This window comes from Lepus europaeus, chromosome 9 (assembly GCF_033115175.1).
Source record: "Lepus europaeus isolate LE1 chromosome 9, mLepTim1.pri, whole genome shotgun sequence".
Classification (NCBI taxonomy): Eukaryota; Metazoa; Chordata; class Mammalia; order Lagomorpha; family Leporidae; genus Lepus; species Lepus europaeus.
The window spans coordinates 25,214,442-25,236,924 of NC_084835.1; the positions used below are offsets into that span (position 1 = coordinate 25,214,442).

The 22,483-nt window shown below is 40.6% G+C and overlaps 1 protein-coding gene and 1 pseudogene across 1 annotated transcript in view; both read left to right on the forward strand.

The window, feature by feature from the left end:
- Nucleotides 1-22,483, forward strand: part of DOCK3 (dedicator of cytokinesis 3) — a 455,873-nt gene that overhangs the window by 207,070 nt on the left and 226,320 nt on the right. The window contains exon 7 of the mRNA XM_062199955.1: nt 2,233-2,317. Coding sequence (XP_062055939.1) covers nt 2,233-2,317 — 85 coding nt within the window. The remainder of the gene's footprint in view (nt 1-2,232; nt 2,318-22,483) is intronic.
- LOC133766674 (protein SET-like) lies at nt 2,333-20,963 on the forward strand (annotated as a pseudogene).

The window sequence follows — 22,483 nt, forward strand, 5'->3', positions numbered from 1 at the left end:
TTAGTATATTACTGAACTTATTATTATGCAAACTTTGAGGGTTTTTTTTCAGTATTTAGTATCAAAAATTTTTTTCTCTTTAAAAATTTGTAATTTTCCGTTCTGGCATGGCAGTATAGCAAAAAAAGCTGCTGCCTATGACACCGGCATCCCATATGGGCACCAGTTTATGACCCAGATGCTCCCCTTCCAATCCAGCTCCCTTCTAATTACCTGTGCAAAACAGCCTCTGCCACCCATGTGGGAGACTTAGAAGAAGATCCGGCTTTTGGCTTTGGCCTGGCCTAGCCCTGACTGTTACAGCCACCTGGAATGAACCAGCAGATGGATGATTGCTCTCTGTCTCTCCCTGTCTTTTTGTAACTCTGATGTTCAAATAAATAAGTAAAACTTTTTAAAAAATTATGATTTTCTATTGAAAGGAAATGTAAGTTATCCTTTAATGCAAGTTATGGTATATATGTAATATGTTGCTTGTAAAGGATAATGCCAATTGTCCTTTAGTAGAAAAATACTTTCATCCTTTAAAAGAATTACATGTTTTTCTTTTATATTGCCTGCTAGAAAGTGTACATCTAAATTTTAATTATTAATCATAATAATCATTTTATCCTATGTGATTAGTATGTTTGCATGTATCTTCTTCATATAGATTTGATTTTCATTTTTTATTAATCTTATTTTGACTTGTTTAGCCTCTTCAGATGTTTTCCTATAAATAGGGTGTAAATTTTAAATAAAGTTTGTCTGCATTTTGGATGTACTTCTGACTATTTTTAAATGAGTGGCATTTTTATGTACAGAGAGCCTATAGAGTTGGTTTTGCTAGAATATTCTAAAAATAGTTGATAGTATAGTTGAAAAAACAAGAAATAATTTCTCTTTCCATAGTCCCATGGGATATTTTTGCCAGACATAATAATTCATTGTCCTTGTTTTGAAGTAGGATAGCTGCAGAGCATCTCTGAGACCCTAATGAGAGGTGAATATATCTTCTCCTTAGGAAAAAAAAAAAATCAGACGTGAACACGCACTCATCCAGAATCTAAAGCAATAACAGGCCCATAACCCCTTGTCACTGCATTGAACTCCATATTTAAAGCTGTTGTCCTAGATCATGGAAAAGGAGCTAACATTTTTTTTTAAAGATTTTTATTTATTTATTTGAGAGGTAGAGCTATAGACAGAGAGGAAAGACAGAAATGTCTTCCATCTGCTGGTTCACTCCCCAAATGACCCCAATGGCTAGAGCCGGGCCAACCTGAAGCCAGGAATCAGGAGCTTCTTCCAGGTCTCCCATGAGGGTGCAGGGGCCCAAACACTTGGGCCATCTTCCACTGCTTTCCCAGGTCATAGGCAGAGAGCTGGATTGAAGAGGAGCAGCCAGGACATGGACCAGTGTCCATATGGGACGCCTGCACTGCAGGCAGATGCTCAGCCTGCTGTGCCATAGTGTCAGCCCCAGGAGCTAACATTTGTTAAATGCAAGCTGTGCACCATACTTGAAACCAAGAGTTCTCACTATGCCTAGAGTTATTTCCACTGCCTAATACTGCCACCCAGTCAGCCATTAATCACTGCTATTTCTTTCTGTCAAAAATTATAGTAGATCTTTTAAATACTATTGTCTCAAGAAGTCACACTCCTTGGTTAAACTTCTTGTGAATGTTTCTTAAGATATTGGTGCTAATACATAATCAGGTCTTTACTACTATTATTTAAACTAATTTTGAAATAAAACTTGACCAAGACATACATCACTTTGAGTTTAGTATCTTTTTTAGATAGTTCTTATGTATTGACTTTGAATTACAAATTTAGTTGATCATTCTGAATAATTTTATCATCCCAGTGAAAGTAATGTGTGACTGAACCTCGAATGTACCTGTAGGCTGGAGTGAAAGAGAAAAATAAACATGGCTTTTTAAGGATGATTTAAAAAAATCCATTCTTAAAGATCTTAAGCACTCTTAGAAAAATAGTATTGAATGAAACCTTTTTATCATCACAAATGGAATGACTTGACTGGAATTGTGTCAGACTTTAGAATCCCTCACTGTGTTAATGAATAAGTGAATAAAATTAGATGTTGCTGGATAAAGGCATGTTAATGCTAGTGCAGTGTCTGAACCTCTGTCCACAATATCTAGATGGTAAAGGTTCCCAGGCACATACAGAGAAATGAGTAATCTGAGGACGTGGCATGCTGAGTGTGGTCTTTATCTTTACTAGGCATTTGGGCCTGGACCTGGTGCCCCGGAAGGACTTTGAAGTAGTGGATTCAGATCAAATTAGTGTCTCAGATCTCTATAAGATGGTAAGTAACCGAACGATGGGTAGCTTGTTCACATATTCCTCATTTTTTTCTCCTTTTTTATTTTCCTTTATGATATTATGAAATAGTATTTCTAAAAATGTTCCCTTTCCTCTACTCCATTATATTTAAGGAGTCTTCCTTATTCCTACAGTACACATAAAACTTGCTTTTCAAATGGAAACACTGTGTTGGGTTGCTGGGCTCACTGTACTGTTCAGGGATCACTTCTCTCTTGATTTTGATGGTGAAAAGAGCTCCACTATCCTGCAGAAGTTACAAACATTATGTCGCTACCTCCATGTGTTAGGAAGAGGAGGTGGTTGAAGCTGGAAAGAGCCAGTTATTGGCTAATGCAGTGATTAACCCTACAAATAATGTACCAGTCTCTAGAGAAACAGGGCCTGATATATCCTTGGATTTACGTTGGCTTGGCTGATGCCCAGGATTACATTTTATAGAAGAAATAACTAACAAAAAGATACAACTTTAAAAATAAAACAAACCACAGAAACCTGAGGTAACAGTTAAACTTATGCTAAGGATATAGGTAAGACCTCACTTTGAGGTGTATTTATTGGTGAGAATTACAAATTTTAAAATCTCTTCAAGAAAATATAATATTTTTATGAAACAGGTTCCAGGTATACTGCCTGACTGTAGACCAACAGAAGTTTACCTAAATGATTTATGCATTATACTATCAAGTGCTTCTGCATATTTGCTTGTGTATGTAAGCACTGGCATGTTGTGATTACTTTATGCTGTACACTATATGGTAGGTGTGAGATATACAGATTAATGATACCAGACTCACCCCTTCTTTCAATAATCTCACAATCCAGGTATCAATGATATTTCCTTCCATATAGTACAAGTATGATTTGCTTACAGAATGTTATAGTCAGTTTTAGGGAATTGATGGATAGTCCTCCCATGCTTGCTCCTGACCCATAGATGAGTTTCATGTTAGAAACTCTCATAGAATCGAAAGACCACAAATAAACAGTTGTCATATGTGCACATCATAGTGTAATTAAGGTGTGCAGTGATGCTGTTAGAGGTATTGACTGATTTCTTGGGAGTGGGAAAATAGAAGTTAAAGACATTCTAAAATTAGACATATCAGGGAATTTGCAGTTCCAGGAAACTGTAAGACATTTGATAACTTTGATATGTAGTTATATGTTAGTGAGTAGGAGATAAGGCCAAGAAGGAGGCAAGAGCAAAATCATGAGAAGCTTTGTATGCCCCAAATTGGGCTATACAGTAGTGGGATAGAACCACGAGAGGGACACTATCAGATATGGGTTTCAAATGTTAATTCTGTACAGAGTAAACTGCAGAAGACTGGAATCAGAAAGGAGGAATACCACAGTAGTGATTCAGGCAGTAAACAATGGGTAGGCAACACTAGAAAATACAGAAAAATGCAATGAAAATGGGAATGTTTAGAAGTAGAATTAATGAATTTTGACCATCAATCAGATGTGGAAAATGAAGGAAGAATGAATTTGAAGCTATGAACTCCACTTGGAATGGTAGCTTGGAAGATGTTGAAGCAGTTTTTTTTTTTTTTTTAAGATTTATTTATTTGAAAGGCAGAGTCACAGAGAAGCAGAGGCAGAGAGAAAGAGAGGTCTTCTATCCATGATTTCACTCCCCAAATGGCTGCAACGGCCAGAGCTAGGCCGATCCGAAGCCAGGAGCCAGGAGTTTCTTCTGGGTCTCCCAGGCTGGTGCAGGGCCCAAGGACTTGAGGCATCCTCTGCTGCTTTCCCAGGCTATAGCGGAGAGCTGGATTGGAAGTAGAGCAGCCAGGACTTGAACCAGTGCCCATATGAGATGCCAGCACTGCAGGCAGCGGCTTTGCCTGCTAGGCCATGGTGCCAGCCCCCGAAGATGTTATTTTTATAAGCCAGCACTGTGGCTTAGATGGCTAAGCCTCCACCTGTGGCGCTGGCCAATGTGCCTGGAAAGCAGTGGGGGATGGCCCAAGTAATTGGGCCCCTGCACCCATGTAGGAGACCCAGATGAAGCTCCTGGCTTTGCCCTGGCCCAGCCCCAACTATTGTGGCCATTTGGGGAGTGAACCAGTGAATGGAAGATCAATCTCTGGTGCTGGGCCACCATAAAGCCAGGATCCTAGAATTCCATCCAGGTCTCCCATATGGGTGGCAGGTGCCCAAGTACCTGGGATGTCCTCCACTGCTTTCCCAGATGCATTAGCAGAGAGCTGGATTAGAAGTAGAGCAGCTGGGATTCAAACCAGTACCCATAATGAATATTGATGTCACAGGGGCAGTTTACTCCTCTGTGTCACAATGCAAGCTCTAGAGCATTTGTTTTAAGAATAGTATTTGGCTTCCTAATAGAATCACTAAAAACCAGAAAATATGAGAGTATTGCTTTAAAATTCTGATAGAAAATAAAATTCAGCCTAGAATTCTATATTTACTCAGCAGCACCATCAGTTAAGTTGTAAGTAGCATAAAGAGAGGTTTAATCATTCAAAGTCTAAAACTACAAAAATTCTCTATTTTTCTTTATTAAATTTTTGAAATTTTAATTAGTTTTTAACAGATTCAATGTGTTATGTAGATAAAATTCTAGGAACATAATAACACTTCCTTCCTCCCTCCTTTCCTGCCTCCCCCCTCTTTCTCCCATCTTCCTTCCTTCTCTGATGGGTTTTTTTTTTTTTGAGATAACATATTTTAAATTTACATTGCAGTTAATGGCCTTAATACTTTACTGAATAAGTTTAGAAATAAAATGCAAAAACATCCTAGTTTAGTGGGAATATAGACAATGGCTATAAACAGTAATTGAGTGGGAAAATGACCATTTCACCCATATACAATAAATTTTAAAGTAATCACAGATCATTAAAGCTATAGAAGTATGACTTTTTAAAATTTAGTTTTATCTAAGTTATACAGGTTTCATATATTTCATATATACAGATTTAGTAACATAGTGAGCTTTTCCCCCTTACTCTCCTTCCCCTCCACACTCCAACCCATCCTCTGCCTACCTCTTGGATTCCCAATCTTAATTTTTACCATGATCTATTTTCAGTATACTTAATGATCCTATAGTTAACCCTACTCTAAGTATAGGAGTCCAATGAGAATGAAAACAAAACAGAACAAAACAAAATACTGTTCCTTAATGGAAAAGACAAGAGTTGCAAACAATCATCTAGTCTCAAAATGTCTGTTTCACTCCAATATGTTACATTTCAGATATTCTATTAGTTAATTGGATTAGGGGAAACATGATTTCTTTCTTTTTTGGGTTGGCTTATTTCACTTAGTATAATGATTTCCAGTTGCAACAATGAAGTATGACATTTTAATCATTGTTTTGACAAAGTTTTACAAAACTTTAAGGAATACAGCTTCATACATATAATATATATGGATTTGGAAACATGATGATTCTTCCCTGCTACCTCCCTCCCACCCATACTTGATTTCTCTTTCTGGGAGATGATGATTAGCAAACAAAAAAAGCTATTTTTTAAACATTTATTTTGTAACCTGCAACTTTACTGAATTGGTTTATCAATTCTAACAGGTTTTTGGTGGAATGTTCAGGTTTTCCCATATGCAACACGATGTCATCTGCAAAAGTGGATAATTTGACTTCCTCTTTTCCAATTTGGATATCCTTTATTTCTTTTTCCTTCCTAATTACTTTTGCTAAAACTTCCAGAACTATATTTATTAATAGTGGAGAAGGGCTGGCACTTTGGTATAGTGGGTAAGCCACTGCCTGCAATGCCAGTATCCCTTATGGATATTGGTTCAAGTCCCAGCTATTCCACTTCCAATCCAGCTCCCTGCTAGTATACCTGGGAAGACAGTGGAGGATGGTCCCAGTGCATGTGCCCCTGTACCCATGAGGGAAACATGGAGGAAGTTCCTGGCTATTGATTTCGGATCAGCCCAGCTCCGGCCACTTTGGCCAGTGAACCAGTGGATGGAAGATTCTCTCTCTGTCTCTGCCTCTCTCTAATTCTGACTTTCAAAAGAATGAATACATCTTAAAAAAAAAAAAAGAGTAGAGAAAGTGGACATCCTTGTCTTGTTCCAGATCTGAGGGAAAATGCTTTCAGCTTTTCCAATTCAGTATGGTATCAGCTGTTGGTTTGTGATATATAGCCTTTATAATTTTGAGGAATGATCCTTAATATACCTAATTTGTGGAGAGTTTTCATCATGAAGGGGTGTTGAATCTTATCAAATGCTTTCTCTGCATCTATTGAGATGGCCATATGCTTTGTTTTTTTTTTTTGTTTGTTTTTTTTTTTTTTTTTTTTTTTAGACAGGCAGAGTGGACAGTGAGAGAGAGAGACAGAGAGAAAGGTCTTCCTTTTGCCGTTGGTTCACCCTCCAATGGCTGCCGCGGTAGGCACGCTGCGGCCAGCGCACCGCGCTGATCCGATGGCAGGAGCCAGGTGCTTCTCCTGGTCTTCCATGGGGTGCAGGGCCCAAGCACTTGGGCCATCCTCCACTGCACTCCCTAGCCACAGCAGAGAGCTGGCCTGGAAGAGGGGCAACCAGGACAGGATTGGTGCCCCAACCGGGACTAGAACCCGGTGTGCCGGCGCCGCAAGGCGGAGGATTAGCCTAGTGAGCCGTGGCGCCGGCCATATGCTTTGTTTTTAACTTTTATTTAATAAATATAAATTTCCAAAGTACAACTTTTGGATCCATGTGGTTTTTGTTCTTGATTCTATTGATGTGAATTATGGTGTTTATTGATTTGTGAATATTGAACCAGCAGAATCGACCAAGAAGAAGTAACAATTTCTGACCTCAAGGACAAGAATTTTAAAATAACCCAATTAGATTAAAATAAAGAGAAAAAAAATTTAAAAGAATGAAGAAAATCCATGTGAAATATGGGCTACTATTAAGCAACCAAATGTTTGTATTATAGGTTTTCCTGAAGGAGTAGAAAAGGAAAAAGGATTTGAGAACCTGCTAAATGATATAATAGTTGAAAATTTCTCAGGTCTTGAAAAAGACATGAAAATCCAGATATAAGAAGCCCAAAGAACCCCAAGCAGACTAAACCAAAAAAGATCTCTAAGGCATATTGTTGTCAAATTGTCAAAAGTTAAAGACATGGAAAGAATCCTAAAGACAGTAAGAGAAAAGCATCATTACATCTAAAGGAAAACCAATCAGATTAACATTAGACTTCTCTATCATATTTTTTATTTCACTGATTGAAGATTTCATCTCTAAAATTTCTATTTCATTCTTCTTCATGAGTTGTATGTCCTTAATAATATTTTCATTCATGTCATTCACTGATTTTCTCATTTCTCTAGTCTATCTGTATACTCTTATAATCTTGTTGAGTTTCTATACAGTCATAATTTTGAATTCTATATCTGTCATTTCATAGGTCTCCTTCTATTCAGGATCTAATTCTGGAGGATTGTTGTGTTCTTTTGGAGGCGTTGTGCTACCTTGCTTCTTCAAATCTCCTGTGTCCCTATGTAGGACACTTTGGCCCTTCTTCTTTATAAAGTAGGTTTTATTGGGAAAAAAAGTTTATGGTTTAGCCGAAATGCAGGGTATCACTTGGCTTCTTGCTTTGGCTTTGGTTCTAGTGATACCAGGAGTGTAGTCTCTGAGTGATTTCTTTTGTCTTAATCAATGTCAGCTGTGTCTGTAAGTGACCCAGTGGTCTAGTTTTCTGCAGTTCATAGGGATAGAAATGTGGCTTTGAGATGAATAAGAGTTTCCTTGCATGTGCATATTTGGTCCACAGAGAGCATAGTGTCAGTTTCTCTGGCAAATGTGTGATAACCAGGGCCTTGTTCTTGGTGCTGAGAAAGACAAGAGTAGCTGCTCCCTTGTTCTACCAGCAAGCCTGAGTGATGCTGGGGCTTGTGGCACCAATTGCTGAGGACCTAGGACTATGTGATGCAGATGAACGCTTCTTCATGTCCTGCTAAAGAGTCCAACTGGTGCTGTGGCTTCTAATATACAGCCATAATCCTAGGACTGGGGAATGTCAGTTGAACCTGTTCGAGTCCTACTTGGTGACTACAGGGTATATAGGAGGGTATGAGCCCAGAGAGGTGGAATAAAAATATTTTTATCTTATGTCCACCAAGTAGATTCCAGTGGCACTGAGAAATTTAGAACAAGTTGCTGTATCCCTAATGTTGTGGGATATGGTAGAGTTATTACCAAGATCTCCAAGGGTGGTAGTTGCTTACAGGTTGCTTCTGTTGTTAGCTCCCAGAAGCTAAGGTGAATTCCCCCAGCTCATGTAGAGTGCCTGAGCATGGTTCTGGGGCTAAAGTCCGAAAACTCCCATAGTTGCAGGATGCAGGGGATCTGTCCTTTGTCCCACACATTACCTTGCCTCCGACTGTGATGCTGGTAGGAGCAAAACAGGTGAGCTACATGGGTTTTCACTGTGTTTTGCGTGGGTCAGGGAGGGGGACGAAGCAAGGTGGCTTCCGTGCTCCAAGCCTGGCAGTCATTCAGACCCCTGTCAACTCTCTAGGCTGCAGTAAAAGTCAGTGGGTAACTGTGGAATTCCCTGTCCACTAAAACTGCAAGTGGTGGGGCATGCAGCAATGTCTTCCTACCTTGGTGTGGTAAGATGGCGGCCCACAGCTGGCTGCAGCATGTCTCTGACTTCTCTTATCCCATGGAGTCTTCACCGTTTTGTTTTGTTTTTTTCACTTCTTCCCCAAATTTTCCATGAGTCAGACCCCTGGAAATGCAGTCCTTGTTCTTTTCATATTTTAGAACAATTTAAGTTAATGTAGACATACCTACTCAGCCATCTTGGAATCTCCTTGTTAGTGCTTTTTTCAGGATGTTGTGAAATAGGTTGGACCTAACTTTCTATCCCATGCTCCTGCCTCGTACTTAGAGAAGCACTCTAAGTACAGGCACAGACACAATATGCAAAGTGATAAAGTTTATTTACAAGGTGAGGAAAACACACACTTACATGGCCATTGTTCAGGCAGAGTGGGCCAGGAATGGAAAAGAAAGAAAGATTTCCATACCCTGCTCGCTCTGGATCCATAAGGAGAGAGAGAGAGAGCGCATTTCCCTTTACCAGGCTTCTTATGAGTCTAGAAAGGGAAGTGATTACATGGTACTGCCCCCAGGGGAAGTACATCCTGCAGAAGGGGTCATGTTTTTAACAGGTGGGTGGATAAGATTACATTAGGCCAAGGAGGTGTGGCTTTCAGCTCATGAACCTCATCCAGCCACCTGCCTTATCTCATATCAAAGATACTACTGATGGGATGGTGCCATGGCTCACTAGGCTAATCCTCTGCCTTGCGGCACCAGCATACCGGGTTCTAGTCCCAGTCAGGGCACCAGATTCTGTCCCGGTTGCCCCTCTTCCAGGCCAGCTCTCTGCTGTGGCCAGGGAGTGCAGTGGAGGATGGCCCAAGTGCTTGGGCCCTGTACCCTATGGGAGACCAGGATAAGCACCTGGCTCCTGGCTTAGGATCAGCGTGCTGCGCCGGCTGCAGCGGCCATTGGAGGGTGAACCAATGGCAAAGGAATACCTTTCTCTCTGTCTCTCTCTCACTGTCCACTCTGCCTGTCCAAAAAAAAAAAAAAAGATACTACTGATAAATAAGTTATTCCTTAAGATGAAGGAGTATACTGAAAGGTGTTACTGTGTACAGTCAAGGAAACAGATTCTAACACAAATGAGAGGTACAAAGAGTACTCAGGTTAATAGCAGAGAGTAGTCCTAGGCTGACAGTTATTCAATATGTCTACAGAGTAAGTGTTGAGAACTGTCCAGATTAAATGAAAAAGGAAGAAAGAGGGTACCAGAAAGAGTATCTATAGGAGAAAATGTCTTCATAAAATATCTGACAGTTTTCACCATTTGGAAAATGCCTTTGAAAGGTAGTCTATTTAGATACTGGAGGGTATAGGGGAAAAAGCCTGTTTAGTCAGCCCTATATATTCACATTCCATATTTGCAGATTGAACCAACCATAGATCAAAAATGTTTTGAAAAATTCTTGTCATTATTGCCTAAACATTATGGTGTGACACCTATTTACATAGCATTTACATTGTATTAGGTATTATAAATTATCCAAAGAGGATTTAAAGAATGTGTGTAAGTAATATGCAAATACTGTTTTATATAAGGTATTTGTGAATCAATGGAATTCGTGTCTGTGGTTGGTCCCTGGAACCAATCCTCAGCAAATACCAAGGGATCACTGTAATATAAAGTATTTCAAAGACAAAAGTAGGAGAAGAAATGTAATTGAAGTATATGATTTGACTCACCTGTGAGCAATATTTGAAAGTTGCAGTTCAATAAACAATAGTTTTAACCAAGTCTTGACATAATAGGAAGATGGGTGAAGGGAAGAAGATGTAAACAAAAATTAAGGGGGTGGAGCCAAGATGGCGGAATAGTGAGGGCACGCACCGATAGTCCAGGAAAAGATAGTTTAATAAAAGTGGAATTACTGTAGTCTCAGGGAAAGGCTCAGTAAAATATTTGCAGAAGAAACTCTTCCGGATCTGGTGGATGTGACACAGAGGACCTACAGGGAGAGCAAGGACACCCACAGCTTGGAAGCCCAGCTGCGGATTCTGTGCACCAGTGCTGAATGGGGAGGTGAGACTAAAACCTTGGTAGCCTGAGACATTGGCGGGGAAATGGCAGAAAGAGCCTAGAGGGGACGAGGCTTGAAGCCCCATTGGGGAAAGTTCACCGGGCTAACTGAAGGAGAGAAAAAAATGAATAAATAAGGGGAACCAGCATGGACACGAGCCTCTCTCTCCATTCACCTTACAAAGCCGAGCAAGACAAAGAGCAGGCACCATTTGGGACATACGTAAAGTGGCGCCTGCCATCAGCCAAGCAGAAAAACCTGACTCTGCTGGGGAGAATTAACAGGAGATTAGGACCTAGTGAAGGTGTGAAGCTAATGACTGAGACTGTGAAAATCTGAGGGTGGGCGAGAGAATTCACGGAGTGCACAAACTCGGTAACCTTGGCAACCTGGTGGGAGACTGCAGAGAAATTTGAGACGACACTGAGGGCTGCATAGACCCTTTGTGTGGTCCTTGGGGTAGAGCAGACAAATACCCATAGGGGTCAGATTTCATACATCAACTACCCTCAGCTCCACTCAGCTGTGCAGAATTACTTCCCTTCTGAGCAAAAAAAAAAAAAAAAAAAAAAAAATGAGCGAGAAAGAGAGAGAACAACATGCGTGAGTCACCTTTGGCATACCCTTAACCCTGAAGAACCAAACAGAGCTCTCAGGCCATACCCATCTCAAGCCTCTAAGGCTCCAACAAAAGCAGACAGTCCACTTAATCTAGAGTCATAGTATAATGAGAAAAGCCACTACAGCGAAGAAACCAAAGAATATCTCCAATGTGCCAAACAACAAACGCAGACACCGAGGAAACAAGAACAAGGAAGACACTATGACGCCCCCAAATGATAAAGACACCCCAATTCAAGATTATGAAGATGATGAGATAGAAGAAATGCAAGAAGCAGATCTCAAAAAATTGATAAGAACATTAAGAAGTTCTCAAAAACAAATTCTTGAACTACAGAAATCCTTAATGGACAAGATAGAAAATCTCTCTCATGAAAATGAAATATTAAGGAGGAATCAAAATGAAATGAAGCAACTAGTAGAACATGAAACTGTGATAGTGACGAGAAACCATAATGAAATGAAGAACTCAATAGATCAAATGACAAACACATTAGAGAGCCTTAAAAACAGAATGGGTGAAGCAGAAGAGAGAATATTGGACTTAGAAGACAGAGAACAGGAAGGTATACACTTAAACCAAAGAAAAGAAGAGGAAATTAGAAATCTAAAAAATATTGTAGGCCGGCGCCGCGGCTCACTAGGCTAATCCTCCGCCTTGCAAGCTGGCACACCGGGTTCTAGTCCCGGTCGGGGCACTGATGCTGTCCCAGTTGCCCCTCTTCCAGGCCAGCTCTCTGCTGTGGCCAGGGAGTGCAGTGGAGGATGGCCTAAGTGCTCGGGCACTGCACCCCATGGGAGACCAGGATAAGTACCTGGCTCCTGCCATCGGATCAGTGCGGTGCGCCGGCCTCAGTGCGCCTACGGCAGCGGCCATTGGAGGGTGAACCAACAGCAAAAGGAAGACCTTTCTCTCTGTCTCTCTCTCTCACTGTCCACTCTGCCTGTAAAAAAAAAAAAATATTGTTGGGAATCTACAGGATACTGTTAAAAAAAAAACCAACATTCGGGTTCTAGGAGTTCCTGAAGGCATGGAGAGGGAGGAAGGATTAGAAGGCCTTTTTAGTGAGATACTAGCAGAAAATTCCCCAGGTTTGGAGAAGGACAGACAGAGTCCTAGTACAGGAAGCTCATAGAACCCCTAGTAAACATGACCAAAAGAGATCCTCACCACGACACATTGTAATTAAACTCAACACAGTGAAACAGAAAGAAAAGATCCTAAAATGTGCAAAAGAGAAACGTCAGATTACCCTCAGAGGATCTCGAATTAGACTCACAGCTGACTTCTCATCAGAAACCCTACAGGCCGGCGCCGTGGCTCAACAGGCTAATCCTCCGCCTTGCGGCGCCGGCACACCGGGTTCTAGTCCCGGTCGGGGCACCGATCCTGTCCCGGTTGCCCCTCTTCCAGGCCAGCTCTCTGCTGTGGCCAGGGAGTGCAGTGGAGGATGGCCCAAGTGCTTGGGCCCTGCACCCCATGGGAGACCAGGAGAAGCACCTGGCTCCTGCCTTCGGAACAGAGCGGTGCGCCGGCCGCAGCGCACTACCGCGGTGGCCATTAGAGGGTGAACCAACGGCAAAGGAAGACCTTTCTCTCTGTCTCTCTCTCTCACTGTCCACTCTGCCTGTCAAAAAAAAAAAAAAGAAAGAAACCCTACAGGCTAGGAGGGAATGGCGAGATATAGCCCAGGTACTAAGAGAGAAAAACTGCCAGCCCAGAATATTATATCCTGCACAGTTCTCATTTGTGAATGAAGTTGAAATAAAGACCTTTCATAGCAAGCATAAATTGAAACAATTTGTCGCTACTTGTCCAGCCCAGCAAAAATACTTAATGATGTGCTACACACAGAAACACAGAAAAACGGTCATCAATATGAAAGAAGGTAAAGGAAGAAAACCTACTAGTAAAAGGCAATAGGAAGCTCAAAGCATATATTAGAGAATATCTTTGGGAAAATGGCAGGGCAAAGTTACTGCTTATCAATAGTCACATTGAACGTTAATGGACTCAACTCTCCATCCAGTTAAAAGGCGCAGACTGGCTGAATGGATTAAGGAACAAAACTCATCTATTTGCTGCCTACAAGAAACACATCTTTCCAACAAAGATGCATGCAGACTGAAAATGAAAGGTTAGAAAAAGATATTCCATGCCAACAGAAACCAAAAAAAAAAAAAAAAGCAGGTGTAGCCATCTTCATATCAGACAAAATAAACTTTAACACAAAAACTGTTAAGAGAGACAAAGAGGACACTATATAATGATTAAGGGTTCAATTCAACAGGAAGATGTAACTATTATTAATGTATATGCATCTGGCCGGCGCCGTGGCTTAACAGGCTAATCCTCCGCTTTGCGGCGCCGGCACACCGGGTTCTAGTCCCGGTGGGGGCGCCGGATTCTATCCCAGGTGCCCCTCTTCCAGGCCAGCTCTCTGCTATGGCCTGGGAAGTCAGTGGAGGATGGCCCAAGTCCTTGGGCCCTGCACCTGCATGGGAGACCAGGAGAAGCACCTGGCTCCTGGCTTCGGATCAGCGCAGTGTGCCGGCCCCAGTGCCCATTGGAGGGTGAACCAACGGCAAAAAGGAAGACCTTTCTCTCTGCCTCTCTCTCTCACTATCCACTCTGCCTGTCAAAAAAAATGTATATGCATCTAATTACAGGGCACCAGTTTATTTAAAAGACATGTTAAGAAACTTAAAGGGAGGGTTGGACCGGCGAGGACCGCCACTCGCTCACTTGCTCGCTCGTTTGCTCACACTGGCGGCACAGGCAGTCAAACTCAAAATTAACAATTGGGATTACATCAAATTGAGAAGTGTCTGAACTGCAAAAGAAACAGTCAGGAAAGTGAAGATGCAACCGACAGAATGGGAAAAAATATTTGCAAACTATGCAACAGATAAAGGATTAAAAACCAGAATCTACAAAGAGATCAAGAAACTCCACAACAACAAAACAAACAACCCACTTAAGAGATGGGCCAAGGACTTCAATAGACATTTTTCAAAGAAGAAATCCAAATGGCCAACAGATACATGAAAAAATGTTCAAGATCGCTAGCAATCAGGGAAATGCAGATCAAAACCACTATGAGGTTTCACCTCACCCCGGTGAGAATGGCTCACATTCAGAAATCTACCAACAATAGATGCTGACGTGGATGTGGGGAAAAAGGGACACTAACCCACTGTTGGTGGGAATGCAAACTGGTGAAGCCACTGTGGAAGTCAGTCTGGAGATTCCTCAGAAACCTGAATATAACCCTACCATTCAACCCAGCCATCCAACTCCTTGGAATTTACCCAAAGGCAATTAAATTGGCAAACAAAAAAGCAGTCTGTACCTTAATGTTTATTGCAGCTCAATTCACAATAGCTAAGACCTGGAATCAACCTAAATGCCCATCAACAGTAGACTGGATCAAGAAATTATGCGATATGTACTCTATAGAATACTATACAGCAGTTAAAAAAAAAACAATGAAATCCAGTCATTTGCAACAAGATGGAGGAATCTGGAAAACATCATGCTTAGTGAATTAAGCCAGTCCCAAAGGGATAAATATCATATGTTCTCCCTGATTGGTGACAACTAACCTAGTACCAAAAAGGAAACCTGTTGAAGTGAAGTGGACACTATGAGAAACTGTGGCTTGTTCAGCCCTTGCCCTGACTGTTGATGAACAATTTAATATGTTATCCCTCTTAGTATTTTTTTGTCTGTTCTACTCAATACTTGGTTGAATTCTGTAATTAATACACAGTTATTCTTAAGTGTTGAAACTTAACTGAAAAGTGATCCCTGTTAAATGTAAGAGTGGGAATAAGAGAGGGTAGAGATGTACAATTTGGGACATGCTCAATAGGACTTGCCCCAAATGGCAGAGTTAGAAACATACCAGGGAGTTCTAATTCAATCCCATCAAGCTGGCATGTACCAATGCGATTTCACTAGTCCAAATGATCAATTTCAGTTCACAATTGATAATAATGATAAGGACTAAGAGTCAAAGGGTTCACACAAACAAGACAAGTGTCTGAAAATACTGATAGAATAAAAGAAAAGGGAGAGAACGATCCAACATGAGAAGCAGGATACACAGCAGACTCATATAAGGGCAGATGTCCTAAACAGCACTCTGGCCTCAGAATCAGCCCTTAAGGCATTCAGATCCAGTTGAAAAGTCCATGAGAGTATTTCAGGCATGGAAAGCCAAGACACTGTGGCAAAAAAAGAAAAAAAAGAATGACCTAAGTGAAAGATCTCTGCGAGTGAGATCGCAGATCCCTTTCTGTGAAGGGAGGAGAGAACTTCCGCTTTGACTAGGGCCTTGTCTAAATATGATCTGAGTCGGCGAACTGAAAAGGCCTCCATAGCCTTGGCAACTCATGACAAAAGCCTAAGGTGATTACTGACGCCATAAACTAGAGTGTCAATTTGTTAAGTCAACAACAGGAGTCACTGTGCACTTACTCCTCATGTTGGATCTCTGTCCTTAATGTGTTTACCTTGTGATTTAATGCTATAACTAGTATTCAATCAGTATTTTTCACTTTGTGTTTCTGTGTGGGTGCAAACTGTTGAAATCTTTACTTAATATATGCTAAATTGATCTTCTGCATATAATTGAAAATGAATCTTGATGTGAATGGAATGGGAGAAGGTGCGGGAGAAGGGAGGGTTGCGGGTGGGAGGGAAGTTATGGGGAGGGGGAAAAGCCATTGTAATCCATAAGCTATACTTTGGAAATTTATATTCATTAAATAAAAGTTAAAAAAAATAAATAAAAACTGAAGAAAAATAAAAAACAAACACAAATTAAAGCCCTGAGCTGTGGCCGGCAACGTGGCTCACTTGGCTTATCCTCCACTTGCGGCGCTGGCACCCTGAGTTCTAGTCCCGGTTGGGACGCCGGTTCTGTCCCGGTTGCTCCTCTTCCAGTCCAGCTCTCTGCTGTGGCCCAGGAGTGCAGTGGAGGATGGCCCAAGTGCTTGGGCCCTGCACCCTCATGGGAGACCAGGAGGAAGCACCTGGCTCCTGGCTTCAGATCGACGTGCTGCGCCGGCCGCAGCGTGCCGGCCCTGGCAGCCATTTGTGGGGTGAACCAATAGAAAAAGGAAGACCTTTCTCTCTGTCTCTCTCTCTTACTGTCTAACTCTGCCTGTCAAAAAAAAAAAAAAATATATATATATATATATCCTGAGCTGCAATAATAAAAAAAACCAGAGGCTGACCTTATAACATAGCTTGTAAATCCAGGGCCTGCACCACCAGCACCCAATCTGGGCATGAGTTCAAGTCCTGGCTCTCCACTTTCAGTCTAGCTCCCTGTTAATGTGCCTGGGAAAGCAGTGGAAGATGGTCCAAGTGCTTGGGCCCCTGCACCCAGTGGAAGACCAGGAAGAAACTCCTGGCATCAGCTTGGCCCTGTTCCAGCTGTTGCAGCCATTTGGGGATTGAACCAGCCGACGGAAAGACCTCTGCCTTTCCCTCTCTGCTCTGTAACTTTGCCTTTCAAATAAATAAAATAAAGCTTTAATAAATTATAAACCAGTTGATAATTATAAAATTAGAGCAGTATAAATATGACACTTAGAAATGTTTGATAAACTCTAGGGGAAAAAACAGTAGAGTTGAAAGTACTTTTCTCCAGGGAACAGAAGATGGTGGGCAGAGGACTAATACTTATTGCAAGATTTTTAGGGCTATTTAACTTTTTCAACTGTGCTTAAATTGCTTTTATTTATGTTTTTATTAAGATTATTGATTTCCAAAAAGCTTAAATTTCAAACCTTTTTATTTTGCTGTAATTTTTTTAGCCAATGTGTTTCCTTATTAGAAAGAATTATATATGATGAAGGAAAACTGATTATGAGAGTCTGCAATTTATTGAAAACCATTTAAAATGTTTGTGTTAAATTACATTAAGAAATGTACAATAAGGGCAGGCATTTGGTGTAGCACTTAAAAAGTTGTTTGGGATACCAGCAGCCCATATCAAAGGATCTGGGTTTGATTTGAGGCTCAACATCCAATTCCAGGTTCTGCTAATGTGCACCCTGGGAAGCAGTAGTAATGGCTCAAGGTGGGTCCTGGCCATTTTCATGGGAGACCTACATAGAGTGTCAGGCTTCTAGCCTCTGCCTAGCTTAGTCCCAGCTATTGTCTGGCATTTGTGGAGTGAACCAGTAGTGGACTTTCTGTCTGCTATCTTTCTCTGTCTCCCTGCCTTTCAGATAAATAAAAATAAATGGAAAAATTTTAAATAGAAACATACATGAAATATTTTGATTAAATCTCAGTTAGCAACAGTCCAGAAAAATATCCTTTTAGAACCTTTTGCATTAATATTTAAATGTTAATTGAGATTGCAAAGACTAAATGTTAAACTTTCTGATTATAATAATACTCTTTCTTGTATGTTTTTTAAAAACATTTATGAATAGGCTCATATTTTAACTTTCATTTAGAGCATTTTCTTTTTCATTAAAAAAAAAGTCAGGCCCAAGTGCAAGTGTTGAGTGATAATGATTAATAAAAATCTCTTTAAATACACAGTAGTATTTTAAAAATTCTTTATGATGAAAATAAAATGGAGCTTTTAGTGCTTTTTAATTCTTGCCTCTGTAATAACCAGTCAAAACCCACTTTCAGCAATACAGAATTGGTACTGCCCAAAATATAAGGCATACCAGTGAACAGTAGCAAAGTATTTGTGCTGATATTTTTTCAAGATTTGTATTTATTTGAAAGAGAGAGAAGAGGAGAGGAGAGAAGAGGAGAGGGGAGGGGAGGGGAGGGGAGGGGAGGTTTATTCCCCAAAAGACTAAATAGCCAAGGATGGCCTAAGCCGCAGCCAGCCGCCAGTATTCCATCTGTCTCCCATGTGTGGCAAAGACTCAAGTTCTTGAGCCATCATCTGCTGCCTCCCTGGCACATTAGCAGTGAGCTGAGTTGGAAGATTAGCAGGGACTGTAGCCAGCAGTCCAATGTGGTATACAAGCATCCCAAGTGCAGCTTAAACCACTGTGCCATAACACTGGTGGTGTTGATTTTAACTTCCTTCTTTCATAATATGAGTTTCCATTGTGACTAGAATACTCACACTATAATGACCTGCTTCACTGTTATCTTTCTCCATTAGCATGTATCGGGAACTATGTAAGTCAGTTGTCTTCTGTTGCTAATTAACCTTTTGAATAGTACACTGTTTATACTTAACACATTAGGAATACATCGGCTGATTAGATTATTTGCTAAGAATCTGACATTAATCTGTTGATGATCCTGACTAAAGATGCTTTATATTTCCTTGTAAGTCTCACAATACTTAACATAATTCCAAACATATATATCATAAAATTAATTTTTAAAAGATTTATTTATGTATTTGAAAGGCAAAGTTACAGAGAGAAGGAGAGACAGAAAGAGAAGAGAGGTATTCTACTGCCAGTTCCCAAATGGTTGCAGTGGCTGGGCCAGGCCAAAGCCAGGAACTTGGAACTCCATCCAAGTCTCCTGTTTGGATGCAAGGACCTAAGAAGTGGATACAAGGACCTAAGAAATTAGGCCATCTTCTGCTGCTTTCCCAAGTGCATTAGCAGGGAGATAGATCAGAAGTGAAACAGCCAAGACTTGAACCAGCACCCATATGGGATAGCGGCATAGTGGGCAGTAGCAAAACCTGTTGTGCCACAACACTGGTCCCAGAAAATTAATTTTATTATTCAGTTGAATACCATGCCCAAAGATGCATGGTTTTCCTATATTGACCTTCTTCTGTAAACCAAATGGACTAGAGACTTAAAAGGGCTGAAACTAGCTCTCTATTGAGAAAAAAAAATGGCAGATGCAATAATGTAGTGTATGCATTTCTTAATTTATGTATTTTTAATTTTGTGAACAATAACTATACATATTTGTAGGCTGCAGTATGACATTTCATATATGTTCAGAAGGGGTAATTAACATTTCCTCTTCTATATTACCTAATGGTTGGAAGCATAGAGCTGCTTCTATTTGTTCATGGAATATAGTGTATATATATATATGTGTGTGTGTGTGTGTGTGGTTCTTCCTCATAGTGCCATGAAAAAGTTTCCAGAATGCTAATAGTCTTGCTCGTCTCTGTCGACATGGTGTGCTTTCAGACTAAACCGGAAACTTTCCCCCAAATTTGATGCCTCTGAAGATGTTTATGACTTTACAATTCTCTCTGCCAGGCTTTACTACTAAATATGAATTACTTTTGTGTAATAACTAATTTTAAAGAAGTGTACTGAAGAGGAGGTAGAGGAGGAGGTGCCTCCAGGAGAGTGAGCAGCGAGCTGGAGAGCGAGTGAGGGAGCCTAGCTGCCTGCCCACCTGCCCGCCTGCCCTTCCCTCTCCTCCCCTCCACAAGCAGGAGCCCCAGTTGGGCCCTGCGTGCAGCCCCAGCCCTGCCCTCGTACTCATAGTCAGGCTAAGAGGGCAGCGCAAGCCAGCAGCGCCTGGAAGAGGCAGCCAGACTGAGTGCTTGTGGCTTAAGGGGAAGCTGCCTGCTCACCCCTCTTGCCTGCCCTTCTCTCCCCGTGCCAGTGGCCAAAGGCAGTGAAAAGCTGCTCAACTCCAACCACAACGGGGATGTTGAGACCTTAGGAAAAGAATAGGAAGAAACAATTGAACATATTGATGAAGTACAAAATGAAATGGACTTAATGAACAAGCCAATAAGGTGGTTTTGAAAGTAGAACAGAAATGTAACAAACTCCGCCAACCATTTTTTCACGAGAGGTCAGAACTGAACGCCAGAATCCCAGATTTTTGGGTAACAACGTTTGTCAGCCATCTCAAGTATCTGTGCTGCTTGGGAATGAGGATGAAGAGGCTCTGCATTATCTGGCCAGCGTTGAAGTGACAGAATTTGAAGATACTAGATCAGGTTACAGAATAGATTTTTATTTTGATGAAAATCCTTACTTCAAAAATAAAATTCTCTCCAGAGAATTTGATCTGAATGAGAGTAGTGATCCATCTTAGTCCACTGAAATGGGAATTTGGAAAGGATTTGAGGAAACATTGGCGTCAAATGGAGAACAAAGCCAGAAGAAAGAGGCAGCATGAGGAACCAGAGCTTCTTCACCTTGTTTACTGACCATTCTGATCCAGGTGCGGAGGAGTTAGGCGAGGTCTTCAAAGATGATATTTGGCCGAATCCATTACAGTACTTCTTGATTCCTGCTATGGATGATGAAGAAGGGGAAGGAGAAGAGGATGATAATGATGAAGGATTGGAATACATTGATGAAAGGGATGAAGATGAGGGGCAAGAAGATGAAGATGATGATGGAGGAGAAGGAGATATGGATGAAGGAGAAGATAACTAATAGAAAACATTGATGCATTCCAACTTTTTTTTTTTATTTTCTTCAGTCCCTGGGAGCAATTGCTGTTTTCTTATTTTTATATTTTTTTCTCTTGTTCTCATTCTCCCTGTTTTTAAGTTCTCTTTTCTCCAGCCCATGATTTTCATCTTATTGTGGGGAAAATATCTAAAGCAGAATAAAATGGGAAAATAATCTTTACCCCTTTCTGTTCCAAATTCATTTTTGTCCCTTCTTGTCTCAACAAAAAGTGTATGGAATCAACACCACCGTGTTCTGTCGGAAAAAGAAAACCTTCCACTCCCTTTACTCTGCTGGAAGCTGGAGGGTGCTAGGCCTATGTGTAGTAGTGCACAGAATTCTGGCTTTTGTCCTTCTTTCTCTATATATTGGGCTCAGAGATTACACTGTGTCTCTATGTGAATACAGAAAGTTAGCATTTACCAACACATATCTGTCTACCTTTTCTTGTTCAAAAAAAAGCTTTAAAAAATGGGGTTATAGAAGGTCAGCAAGGGGAGGGTTTGAGATATTTGCTTGGGTTAAGTGGACATTTTGACAACATGGCTTCTTTGCCATGTTTAATTTTGATGTTCAGTGGACATCCTTGCAGTCTAAGATGACATTTTTAAAAATAAAATTCAATCCTAATGATGACTTGAGCCCTGGTACTCAATGGGAGAATCAGCAGAACCTGTAGGATCTTATTTGGAACTGACATTCTCTATTGTAATTTTATTCCTGTTTGTTTAAAAAATTCTTTTTGTTTCATTGGAAAAGAAAGATAACACTAGTTTTAAAGTTAAAAGTGGGGCCAGCGCTGTGGTGTAGTGGGTAACGCCTCTGCTCTGGCTGTTGCAGCCAACTGGGGAGTGAACCAGCAGATGGAAGACCTTTCTCTCTCTCTCTTTCTTTCTTTCTCTCTCTCTGCCTCACTTTCTCTCTCTCTGTGTAACTCTTTCAAATGAATAAGTAAATATTTTTTTTAAAAGTTAAAAGCGTATAAGTTGCTTGGTTACAATAAAACTAAATGTGTACCAAAATATACCAATTATAGTAACAAAATAACAATTATAGATAACAAGTATCAGGTACTTATATGTATTATTTGGTTAATTTGCAAAAAATCCTATTAGATTGAGTTAGGTATAAATTTTTTCCTCACTTTACAGATGAGGAAATACATAGCTAGTAACTGTGAGTCCAGATCTGAAACCTGGAATCCTAACTTATGCTGTTTTGTTTTCAATGTTTTTATTTATGGTAAACAGATTTCATGTATTTCATATACATAGACTTAGGAGCATAGTGATACTTTTCACCCTACCCTCCCTTCCATCCATGCTTCCACTTTCCCTCCTCTTTCTTTTCATATTCTTTCTTTTAAAGTTTTACATTACTGTGCTTCTACACATAGGTTCCTAATTGCTATATCATACTAATTCTAATGTTGTAATTTGAGCCTCACAGCAACCTTGTTAAGGAATTAGGGTTACTATCTCAATTTTGCAGTTGAGAAAAAT